This window comes from Poecilia reticulata, linkage group LG12 (assembly GCF_000633615.1).
Source record: "Poecilia reticulata strain Guanapo linkage group LG12, Guppy_female_1.0+MT, whole genome shotgun sequence".
Classification (NCBI taxonomy): Eukaryota; Metazoa; Chordata; class Actinopteri; order Cyprinodontiformes; family Poeciliidae; genus Poecilia; species Poecilia reticulata.
Window position 1 is genome coordinate 14,722,356 of NC_024342.1, and position 12,823 is coordinate 14,735,178.

A 12,823-nucleotide genomic window follows, 5' to 3' on the forward strand; every position below is an offset into this window, starting at 1 on the left:
CATGTCTCACGGTGTTGACAAAAACTAGGGACAAATTTCAATGGAGTTGGAAAATATATAAAAATGATTTTTAATTCAATTTATTGATACTTTTATAATTATTTATATGACTACTTATACTTAATTGTCATAATATATAATTTTAGTATTTCTTTAATTATTTTAAACTATTGTAATGTATTGAGTTCTGCTCCTGGACAAGGGATTTTACAGGCATCATCCACCGACTACAATGTTTAAAATAAAAAAATATTCAGCAAACACCTGGAAAATATACATTATTGTGCTCACATGACCCAGGTTAGTTTAGTCAGATATTTGAAAAAATTATATTTTGTGTATATTTTATTCAAATTTTGTGCTTTATCCATAGGACCTGTTTTGTCCCTATTCTCAAGAATCACTTCATTCAGTCAGGACTTTACTGACTCTAGCCACATGCATCACAGGTAGATTCTAGTAAAGCGTTGATTAATGCCTGGTTTTACAATTAGTTAACTGGACTTGTATTATTTTGTGCCCATGTGGCTGGACACTATACGGCACGACAAACCCAATCGAACCGTTATACCTAGGATTTCTGTCAGGTTTTGAAAATGGGCCGACAGTCTGCCAACAACTTGTGTAGTGTGCGCTGGACATTACACTAAGGAAGAGCACCGGAGTTGAGCCTTTTTTCATTCAGTGTCATCAATAGAAAGAAAAAAAGGCAGGAAGAGACAATAAAGCCGATAATTAAAATGAGGTTGATATCATACGATTAATTGATTTATCGTTTATCACGACAGGCCTATTTCCACGTCTCTCTTTCCTGCTGTCTCTCTCTCTTTTTGTCTCTTTCATGGTTGAACCACATTTGTGTCACGTGTGACATTGTTTTCAGTGGTTGGGCACGATTACAGACAAACATCGTTGTTAAGTTCGCTTTCTGGTGGTTCTGAAATATTCCTGTTACAATAACAGTAACAGTAACAACATGTAACAATAACATGGTAATGGCTTGTAGCATACAATGTATGTTAATGCAAGAACGCATTTGCAAAGATAATTAAACTTTAAATTCTAATGAACACTAACTCTGGAACTGGAAGACATTTTAAATATCCAAATAAATAAACAAAACAACAAATAAAATAAGTTGAAGGCTCTGGAAACGAAATTGTTTTAATTTATCATGCAATTAATTGATTTACATCACTGCAGTCGTACGTAGTGATGTCTGCAAAAATGTGTGCTGCACTGCAAAACATTTTATTTTCCATTTCATATTACATAACTTCTAAAAATAGCGCAATTCATTCAATTCGACTGTGCATGTAAAAACTTTGCCTTGCAAAAGAATTCGTACCCTTTCAACTTTTGCACATTTTCTCACATTACAACCACAAAACCTCAATGCTTTTTCTGGGATTGCATGTGATAGACCAATAGACTATAGAGTGTCTTTTGTGAAGGGGAAGGCTAAGGATGTGTGATTTGTACATTTTCTTACAAATAAAAAGCTAAGCAGAGTGGTGGGCATTTGTGTTTAGCCCCCATAAGCAGAACCACCATATTAATGCAAATCTAAGCTTCTAGTCTTACGTCTCTACCAGATTTACATCTAGGAACTGAAATTTTTGCCGTGCTGCATCTGCAGTTGTGCCATGCGTTTTCCATTTCCAGATGATTGAACAGTGTTCGGTGAGTTGTCTGAAGGTTAGGACTTTTTTTTTGGCAAACCATCACTGCCTTAAACTGTATGCTACGTTCGCTTGGATTTCTGGGGCAAAGTCATTACTCTGTATTTGATTTAGAGGTGTTTTTGCTAACCGTTTATACTTTTCCTTTATTTCATAGTAAACAAACCCAGTTCACTTGTTTTTTTTTTTTATATGTAGGCATTTCATATCTTAATGAACATTGGGATTTGACTTGTTCAAACTTTGACATTACTTCCCCTGTTGTGGTTCGGCGTACTTCCTTTTAAGCAGGACTTCTCTTCTCTTGCACTTGCCTCACACGTGACTGCTTCCTGTGGTACAATGACATTTTCTGTCTGCCAGTTCCAGTTGATATGATTGGTAAAACTGCTCACTTTGTTCTGGTGCAGACTGAAAAACGGTGTGAGCGTAAGACACAATAACGCAAAGACAATTGGACTTAGTTTTGAGTAGTTTGTCACTTTTAGGATTTAATCACAAGATGGAACACATTCAGTTCAAACTGATTGTTGCCGTTATTAGATCTGTCACCCTTTATTGCAAAACTAAAAGTTTTTGCAACTGACAGAAAACAGAAGGATTTTTCATCAGACAATGCTAAGCTTGTAAAAAAAAAAAGGTACACTACAAATCTTTGGGTGAATAAAGAAATGCTCACTGCATCTCAGGTTTTTCTTATTACTGAAGAGATGCTGAGGTAACATTTGCGAGGTGGTTGGTGGTTCTCTGGGGAATTCTCACGGTGTTCAGCGATGTTTCTGTAGACCTGAGACGAAAAGGTTTTGACTGCAGTAAACCGCAAAAATTCAACAAAGTAAAATTAAAAATCTGAAGTTTTAGCAAAATGTTTTTCCTGTTAAGCACCTGAACTATTGCATTGGATTCTTCATAACAATTAAGATTTTTCTTTGATTTGGTTGAGTGTTTCAATGCCGACAGCTGAAAAAGGTGCCTTATTTTGTTATTAAGTATCAAAAAGGTGGGTTAATGTCACACTTTCCTATAAATCCACGCTCTAGTTTTCGTTACGGCATTTATATTGGAGCTAAACTAAAAATTTATATTCTAAAGATATTTGTTCTCTCTTTCAGGAATTAGCCCGGTGTACTGCAGCTTGTTTTGTCTGATGAGGGAAAATGACCGAATTTATTTTCCTCCTAATCACGTCTTCAAACTGCACAACTCAGCCAGTGAAAACCTGCTCTTCAGAATCAGGTAGCAAACTTTAGGGTTTTTTTTCTTCACTTAAAAAAACCAACCAAACAAAAAAACTTATTTCAGTGGTGAAGATTTGTTTTCTAGTGTTGCTGATTTTTCTTTTGTTCTTTGACATGCTTTTTATCCAGATACTATTTTCCAGGCTGGTATAACAGCAGTAGCTCCTTCTACGCCCATCGTTACGGCTTGTCCAAAGAGATGGAAAGCCCGGTAATGGACGACTGTGTCATGGCCTACCTGTTTGCTCAGGTTTGTCTTAGTTCCTCATGCATTACAGCAGAAAATGTAGCTTAAGGACTAATCTTCTCTACTGAAGCTCCAACACTTTTTTGTTCTCATTTGCCCTTTTTAATTAAGATGATAAGAAGAGCTGCTGGGTGGAGATAGCTTCTTATTTCCTTCTCTTTGACTGACTGGCAGTCTGCATGTCCTCTGTGTCAGCCCTTTGTTTTGTTTAGCTATGAAAACAGGAAGTGAAGTAGTAAGAGTTTTCAAGAAGCGCAAATGAGGAACAAGACTCACTTTAGGATTCCTCGTGTTTGCATGACTCTCTGCATGCAGGCCTGTGGTTTTGTGTATATGCCTGAGTTTCAAAATAATTTCTGCTTTTTTTGTCCTCACATTTGTGCAAACTTCGCATGCACACACACACCACACCACTTTGGTTTGACTGTTTATCTCTAGGGCAGTGTTTTTCAACCACTGTTCCGCGGCACACTAGTGTGCCGTGAGTGATCGTCAGGTGTGCCGTGGAAATTATTCAATTTCACTACGGTACGGTATTTTCCGAACTATAAGCTGCTACTTTTTTCCTTAACTTTGAGCCATGCGGATTGTAGCCCGCTGTGGCTTTTCTGTGTATTTTTCTTCAACCACCAGGGGGCTCTCTAGCAGCAAGTGAATCATTGGAAGTCAAAATTGTAAATCAAAGAAGAACGGCTAATTTTCATTTAGAACAAGCACATGCTAGCAGCAGGCACGACGGAGAAATGTTTTCATATCATACAGTTTTTAAGTTGAGGGCTGTTGATCTGGCACTACAGGAGGGAAATAGAGCCGCTGCACTTAAGTTGGGTGTGAACGAAACCATGCTTCGGCTTTGGAGACGGAGTGCAGCGTCCAGCAGATTTATTAGGACGAGGCATTCTGCTGGGTCCTAATGGAAAACCGAGAGCAGCTTCCAGTTTTTATTTTATTTTATTAATTGAGGGTGCTAGTATGGTGCGCTCTATAGTCCGAAAAATACGGTAATTGGTTTTAAAAGATTTTTTGAAAATGAATTGTCTGCAAATAATGCCATCTTCGAGTATCTGTAGTAGTAGGAAGAGCTTTGTCTTTCTTCAATTTCTGCCAGGAAATTAGCTGTTTTTATCCAAACATGCACAGGTTTCACACCAGGTGGGTAAAATATACAGATATGGACATTTTGTACATGCAACTCTTCATATTGTAACAGTGAATATGAAGTGAAATGTTTCCCAAATATTATTGCTTCTTTCAGAATAAGAATTATTTTCTGTATTCTGGCTATAAGATGCTTGTGGATTAGTTTGTAAAACAGTTTGAAGTTTTCTACAACTTCTTTAAATTTAACACCACAGTGTTGTGGCACTGTTCAGGGGTATTTTTGAAGTGGACATGTTAAGTGCAATTTGAAATAAGAAATGTAAAATGTGATAATACATTTTTGTGTTTATTTGATTCCTATTCGAGAGACTTTGATAAGAATGACTATATATAGGCGGCTACAGAGTATCTTTGTTTCCATTTTTGGTTGGTGGTGTGCCTCGGGATTTTTTCAATTAAAACAGTGTACCTTGACTCAAAAATGGTTGAAAAACACTGCTCTAGGGTCACGTTGTCACCATGAGCAGCAGCCAAGTTTTTGTTGTATGTATACATGCACAGTAGTAGTTTAAAGGTTTGAGGTTTAAGGTTTCTTGTCTCCTGATACACCAGAGCACAACTTTATAAATTTTTAGACTCTGATAAGTAATTCAAATACTGTTTTTTTTTTTAAATCTGCCATCCAGTCACAGTGACCTGCCAACATAAAATGTTTGACCTGCTCCCTTCGCTGCAACATTTATTTTTAACATTTACACTTTTGAAATCCTTCACCTGTTGCAGTGGCGCAGTGACTTTTTAAATGGCTGGGTTCATATTCCGGTCAGCCACGAAGCTCAGGAGGAGTGCCTGGGCATGGCTGTTCTCGACATGATGAGGCTCGCTAAAGAGAGTGACCTGTCAGCGGTGGATATCTACAATGATACCAGGTATTGGATGCTTTCCTTCCTCATTTGTACTTATATAGCACTTCTATCAAGTTCAGAACGCTTCATACTAAAGTGGGTCATTGACCTAAAAGGCACATATTCACACGCTGACTGAATATGAAAAATGTTGATGAAACATAGAGCTGCAACTGCGACAAATTTGGAAACTCCTCTGTTAATTAATTTATTAATTTATTGAGTAATTGGATAGCCATGTTCGACATCATTAGGCTTCTTTTGGAAGTACCATACTACATCTGAAATTAAAATGTCATCTATAGTTTGATTGCATAAAAGTATTTCTGTACAGCAACTCTGTAACTAACATAGTGTGGCTTCTACTGCATTTTTTTAATGTATAAGTGGCAGGTGTTCTCCACGAATTGGCACTGAATAGTTCATCCATCCATCCATTAAAGCCGTAACTTTTATAAATATGTTTTTTATATTTATGCCAAAACTACCACTATGTTGTGACAGTATAGCATGAGATATATGTAATCAGAAAAACTCAAACTCGTCTGCCTCCTCCCTGTGGTTTTGCAGCCATTTGCAGAAATACAATGCTCAGTCAGAAACAACCAATCAGAGTCTTGGCGGTGCTCAAACCCTCCCCCTCACTCCCTGCTACTCTACAGCTAGCTCTCTACAACGGAGCCTGTTGTGAACATTCAGGCTAGTTAGCATGAAAACAGTTTTTCTAAATACTGTAATTTGTTTCTCCGCCAGCAACACATTGAGCAGGGCATACACAAGGATGATTGACAGTACCAACACAAGCCTCCTAGCTCTGACTGGTTGTTTCTGACTGAGAGCCGTGTATTTCTGCAGATGGCAACAGTAGAACTTGGAGGCGGTGGAGGATCCTGATCTTTTCAGATTGTCAGTCTGATGACAGTTTTAACAAATATGTAAAAAAAAAGTGCTGTTTTTTCAAAAGTAAAGTTTAAAATGGTATTTGTCTTTCCATTACTTTCTTTTTTTCAGAATCAGAATGGTTAGTGTTCACTTGCTCGCCAAATGAGATGTCTTCAAATTTTTTTTTTTCTCACCTTCATCTCCATCTAAAACCCGTCTGACCCCTTCCCTGCTTTAGCTACAAGTCCTTCCTCCCCAGATGCATGAGGGACCGCATCCAAGAGTATAACCTGCTGACCCGGAAGAGGATCCGCTACCGCTTCCGACGGTTCATCCAGCAGTTCAGTGAGTGCAAAGCCACTGTATGCAACCTGAAGCTCAAATACCTGATGAACCTGGAGATGCTGCTGCCCTCTGTGTACTCTGAGCGCTTCCAAGTGACTGACCTGTCCTCGCGAGAGGTTACCATCGTGGTGATGGGCAACAAGGGCATCCTTTGGTCTAAAGGAAAAGGAGAGGAGGGAGCAGAGGAGGTAAAGCCGACGCTTCAATGAAAAACCGGAGTATGTTGATGTGCATGTCGAGTGATAGGGGACAAGTAAAGGAAAAAAATTCCCCTGTTTACCTTTTATGTGACTAGGAGCTGGAGTTATATTGTGATTTCCCAGAGGTGATCGACATCAGCATCAAACAGGGCAGCAAGGAAGGCTCAGCAGAAAGTCGCATCGTTTCCCTCACCAGACAGGACAATCAGATCTTGGTACATTTTGCTTTCCCCTTTCCGCACAGCTGTTACTAATAACTGTAATACGTTTCAGATGTTATTATTGATGAGTCTAGAGCAGTGGTTCTTAACCTTTTTTGAGGTACCGAACCCCCCAGTTTCATATGCGCATCCGCCGAACCCCTGAGACCGACTCACCAAACCCCTGGGGTTCGATCGAACCCAGGTTAAGAACCACTGGTCTAGAGCTAATTCACTGCACATGCATGACATCCAGGAAGTCTGTAACTTCTAAGTCATGTCTTTTCTTTGACAGCGGCAGCAATATTAAGGCTTTACTTGGAGCAATCTGTTCCCTATGCAAAATAGCTGCAAAATTATTGACAGATGTAATCAAAGCAGAAGGAGAAGGAGCCTGAGATGATGTATTAGCTTCAAAATGTAATATTCTTTGCAACTCATGCAATGCTGTTCAAAATTACTCATATGGACACAAACTTAAGTACTTCTAATAAGTGAGAAGGATGAACTTTTAAATGACATTTTCAAGGACGCAAAAAGTTTTGTGATTACCGTGTATTCACATTTTTATGTGAAAAAGCAAAAATATTGATTTATGTAGCACAAAATTTGCATCCATTTCAATACATCTAGTGCAGAATAACAGTGCCGTTGAATTATTTTCTTTGCACCTCAAAGGAGCTGGAGTTCCAGTTGCTCTCCGAGGCCCTGTCTTTTGTTTCTCTGGTTGATGGATATTACCGACTGGTCGCTGACGCCCATCACTACCTGTGTAAAGAAGTTGCCCCATCGAGACTTCTCGAGTGCATTCAGAGTTACTGCCATGGCCCTGTATCGTGAGTTCCTCTGTTGTTTACTACACCGGCACACGAAGCATCATGCCCTCGCAACCACAAACCTTTTAACGCAGAGGGCACATTTTGCCTCTTTGATCACAGGATGGAGTTCACAATTAGCAAGCTGCGTCGTTTGGGTAACTATCAGGGCCTCTACATCCTACGCTGCAGCCCCCGAGAGTATGACAAATTCTTCATGTCCTTTGTTGTTGGGGTAAGTTGTTTTTGAATTTCTTCCCCTGTGTCTCATTTGAAGCAGCAGGTTCAAGGATTATGTAACAGCTATTATTCAAGGAGGACAACATTTTGTTTTTAGCTGCACTAAATGCTTAATTTAATATGCAACGGTATGCAGAATTTGGAAATATACCTGGAAAATCTTCCAGATGTTTTTCTTTCATTTATTTTAAGTGTCTTTTCCTCCACACTTTTATTCTTGTCTTTGCTTACTTTCCTTGTTCCGTCATTGTTTCTCTTGACCTTCACTGTTTCATTTTTCCTGGTGTCTGTCCTTGTCCCTTCTCTTATTTTCTTGAGACTTTCCGTTTCAGCTTTCCATGTGTTTGTTTTCAGTTATTTTCTTTATTCCCTGTTTATTTCTGCCTCTCTTCTTCCCTTCACTATTTCCTTGTTGTTGCTCTTTCTGTTTTATTCTTCCTTCATTCATCTCTTCCTTACCTCTTTTCTTGCCGTTTGTCATTCAGTTTCTGGGATTCCTGGTATAAATCAGCGTATGGAAAATGCAGGCTTTTCCACATGTTCCACCACTAGAGGGAGCAATTGGGCTATTTTTGTGTACCTATTCAATCTTTTACTCCTTCATTTTTATTTGTACCTACAGTACCACTGCTTTTAGTAACTGTAAATTTAATTTACAAAGAATAATAATTACACATGTACGGAAACTTGTTTTTGTTTTTCAGTATGAAACCATGGTGGATTATAAGCACTGTCAGATTGTGAAGACAGAGTCGGGAGAGTTCATCCTGAGCGGCGCCAAAAGAAGCTTTGGTTCTCTGAAAGAACTCATGCATTGCTACCAAAAGGAGGCGCTTCGCACCGATGGGTACACTTTCCAGCTCATCAGGTGCTGTCCACCCAGTCAGAAAGGTCAGAGTTCAAATTAACATAACACAATGTTGAACGTAGGGAAGCGTTAGGTATCGTTTTCTTTTTTATATGTCATCTCTGTACTTTAGTTTTAACAGTTTACTCAATTGTATTTTTGGTATCTTGGTTTGCTCACACATAAAAGGACATGAAACCATTTAGGGCTGAAACGATTCCTCGAGTGATTCGAGTACCTCGATTATTAAAATTCCTCGAGGAAAATTGACCTGCCTCGAAGCTTCGTTAATTTATGTTTTATCATTTAGCGCACCGTGTTTCAGCCGGAACATTATTTGCGTTGCGCGGAGCTCTGACTTCCGCCTCTGAGTTGTTGACGGAAGCTACGTGTTAGCGGCAAAACGTCCAATCTTCAAGTTCGGCCCGCGGGGATTTTACTGATTGGTGATAATTCCGGGTTTTCATCGTTTTTGTGGGACCAATAAACATCCTTAAAATGACCGGCGCGATGCTGGGAGTTCGGCAGCCTTTCTGCTCCGGAGCTGCTGGTTGAATGGCGGGAAGAAGCTGAGGAGGATTTCTACAGGTGAGCGGAGAGACTGAACACGGCGGGCGGCTGAGGGTTGATGCTTACAGGGTAAGAGCAGCTGTACGGACGAACCGCACAATAAACTTATATCATCCGGGTCTGAACAAACGGGAGGCGGAACATGGCTGGTAGATGAGTTTCTGAACGGAGGAGCCGTAAATATCCCGTGTTGCTCCCCCGGTCTACAAAAAAGTAACTGGTAGAGAAGCTCAAATGTGGAAAAAATAGACTGATGTTGATATCCGATAGTAACACTGGTGTTATGGAAGATTTACCAATATTTTATTTCATAATTGTTTTTATCCGATTACTCGATTAATCGTAAGAAAAATCTATAGATTACTCGTTTACTAAAATAATCGTTTACAACAGCCCTAAAACCATTATAATACTGAAAACAGTACAGCCCAAGTCGGTCAGCATTAAAGTGCAGACATACTCATATACATCAGTTATAACATTACTGAAAAGTCCATTTATTTCAGTAACACAATTCACCAAGTGAAACAGAATATATAAATTAAATATAAACTGATGTTTTTACGCCTTTTTTTTTTCTCTCAATTGCATATATTTTTTGTTCAACGCTAGTGGAAACACTTAATAATTTAAAGTTAGAATATTGAAGTGGACCAATACTACTTTAGATGCTTAAACATTTCACAAAATATTGTCATACTTACAACTACATTCAGTTTTTGAAATAATTTCTGCACATAATTTTCAATCCGTTTTTAAATTATGAAACTTGTTTCTTTATAAAATAAATGTCCTCTAAGGGTTGTAGTCTTAAGTCCCCCCCACCTCCAAGTCCTATTTATCTTTATGCTTCCACAGATAAATCCAACCTGCTGGTGTGCAGAAATAACCAAAGCACAGATGTCCCTCCGTCTCCATCACTTCACAAACACATCAACCAGATGGTTTTCCACAAAATCCGCAAAGAAGACCTTGTCTTTGTAAGTCGATGTTTAATGTCACCATTATCACTAGCGGCCATATCTACAGCTCTGTTCTTGTGATGTACAATTACTGGGAAATCAACTTTTTGTTGAATGACTGTTGAAAAGGTTACCTTTTTCAGACTATATTTCTTATTTTAAAATAACATAAAATTCAGAAACTTTTTTTTTATTTAACTTTCCTTTTTTTTTTTTTTTTTTTTAAATTTATGAACTTTAACTGATTAAAAACACTACTTATTAGCAGCTTTTTGCATCAAAACTCCTTTCACTTGGGTTCAATTTAAATACAAAGGTTGACCTATGTTTTAAAAAAATTTTGTAAAATGAGGTTACACTGATCATAAGCTGTTATTTAAAATAAGCATTTACAGGAAGTACTGTGCAGTATCAGGAATATTTTTGAACACGGGCCTATTATCTCATAAACAAATGTAAAAATCTAGAAAATGATCTTAGGAAATGTATGACATTTTTAAATTAAACATTTTCAGAAACTCTGTAGGAAATGGCAAAAGAGAATAAGTACTCTCCCAAATGTGTCCACATGTACATATAGAATAATAATTTAAAAAAAACAAAGGCTGGATGAGAACCCAAATTTATCTAGCCAGTACACATAGTGAGTGTGGGATCTCGGGTCATAAAATCTCCGTAGAAACAATCTATTTTAAAGATTTTTACACATCTTTACCAGCTATGGAAATCATTGGAAAAGGCCTTCTGCGTTCTGGGTTCGACTCTTTGTTGCAACTTCTTCTTTTTGATATTTTCAGCATGTCACTGAAATATCTCAGTGTAAATCTGGACATGAACTGTGCACGTATGATAATAATACAATAATGCTAAATGTAGAAACAAAATAAACAGAAAGGACGCAGACGTCAGTATGCAACAACTTTTGATTATAAACAGTTTTTGCTGCATCAGCTGCAGTCCTGCAGGACATGTTGGAGTTTCTTTTCTTGTGACCTTTAGCTTAGCGGATTTTTAATTTCTCCATGAAGGTTTTTTTTTATTATTATTATTATTTTTGCCAAAACACAGTACTCTGACATAGATCAGAAACAAGGAAAAAAATGACAATTTTCCCTTCCTCAAACATATTGAAAACATTTTTTGTTTAATAATTTGGAGCTTGTTTGAGGCTTCTTCATTTGGAGACAGTTATTTGGTTTTTGGTGGGGTTTTGTCCGAGTGAAGTAAGGACTGTCATACTTTTTGAGAGTGGCTTAATGGCAATTAAACTGTTTCAGAATGAAAGTCTGGGCCAAGGAACGTTTACGAAGCTCTTTCGCGGTGTGAGGAAGGAACTGGGTGATTACGGGGAGGTTCACCAGATGGACGTGGCGGTCAAGATTCTGGACAAGGCTCATCGTAGTTTTTCAGAGGTTGGTAATGTTGAATGAGTTAAGCGATGATAATTTCAAGGGTTTCGATTGGAAATAATTATGTCCTGGTTTTCTTCCTCAGTCCTTCTTTGAGGCCGCCAGCATGATGAGCCAGCTGTCCCACAAGCACTTACTCCTCATTTATGGTGTGTGTGTTTGTGGCGACGAAAGTAAGTAACGTACACAGAAACTAAAAAGCATGCTTTCACACAATTATGGCAGATTGGTGAGTTTAGCAGAAATCTGTTTCTGTGTTGTTGTTTTTTTATATTCATAATGAGAGTTGGTCTGTTTTATATTCAGGAACTAAGTAAGTATTCTCTAAGCCTCTGCCATTGTTTTGGACCCACAATTCTCAACATGTCTTCATATTCATTGATGTTTATGGTCCAGAGGCGGCTTTCCCATCAGACTGAGGTCTGAACATTTCCTTATTCAGCCGTTCTGCTCTGGCTTGGCTGCTCTGTTTGGAATCCTGTTAAATGACGGAATTTGGGTCAAGATGTGGTTGTTAAACAGATGGCCTCCATTTCTGTGGGAGAGTTCATTGGCATGGGGTTAACACACACCTGAATGCTCCATGCCTGCAAACCACAGAAAATGCTTTTTATTAGTTCCTGATGCATAAAGTCTAAACCTGAACAAAATGTGGTTCCTTTTGAATCTTCCTCCAGCCTATGTAAACTTTTGATACAATCCAGTTTTTACAGGTCTGGAGACAACATTTCCAACCTTTCTGATCTATTTTTTTTGTCTTTTTTACCTGTGAAAGTTGGAAAAGATGACGGAAGCTGAATGCATCACAGAGCAAGAAATACTTGTTGAATTCTGGTGTAATTTTGTTTTTGAAGAATTGAGCCTAAGTTGGAACCTTTTTGAAAGATGTCAGAAACCTGGACACAGTATTAAAAAATTAAAGATAAAACTGTCAAAGTATTGGTGGAGCTGTTCTGCTTTACTTAAATTGTAGGGACCAAATCAATATATTATCTCGCTCTTTGTCTTCATTTCAGACATGATGGTGCAGGAATATGGAAAGTTTGGCTCTCTGGATATTTATCTGAAAAAGAAGAAAAACTGCATCAACATCACCTGGAAGCTAGAAGTGGCCAAACAGTTAGCCTGGGCTATGCATTACCTGGTAAGACTTTACAAGAAATTCACTCTGTCTTGTTCT

At 38.3% G+C, this 12,823-nt stretch overlaps 1 protein-coding gene across 1 annotated transcript in view; it reads left to right on the plus strand.

Moving 5' to 3' along the window:
• The window catches only part of jak2a (Janus kinase 2a), a 34,677-nt gene that overhangs the window by 15,691 nt on the left and 6,163 nt on the right, over positions 1 to 12,823 (plus strand). The window contains exons 3-14 of the mRNA XM_008424029.2: positions 2,795 to 2,918; positions 3,050 to 3,170; positions 5,052 to 5,197; positions 6,294 to 6,588; positions 6,696 to 6,815; positions 7,479 to 7,636; positions 7,739 to 7,850; positions 8,560 to 8,746; positions 10,131 to 10,252; positions 11,512 to 11,646; positions 11,729 to 11,816; positions 12,660 to 12,787. Of these exons, the coding sequence (XP_008422251.1) occupies positions 2,795 to 2,918; positions 3,050 to 3,170; positions 5,052 to 5,197; positions 6,294 to 6,588; positions 6,696 to 6,815; positions 7,479 to 7,636; positions 7,739 to 7,850; positions 8,560 to 8,746; positions 10,131 to 10,252; positions 11,512 to 11,646; positions 11,729 to 11,816; positions 12,660 to 12,787 (1,736 nt within the window). The remainder of the gene's footprint in view (positions 1 to 2,794; positions 2,919 to 3,049; positions 3,171 to 5,051; positions 5,198 to 6,293; positions 6,589 to 6,695; positions 6,816 to 7,478; positions 7,637 to 7,738; positions 7,851 to 8,559; positions 8,747 to 10,130; positions 10,253 to 11,511; positions 11,647 to 11,728; positions 11,817 to 12,659; positions 12,788 to 12,823) is intronic.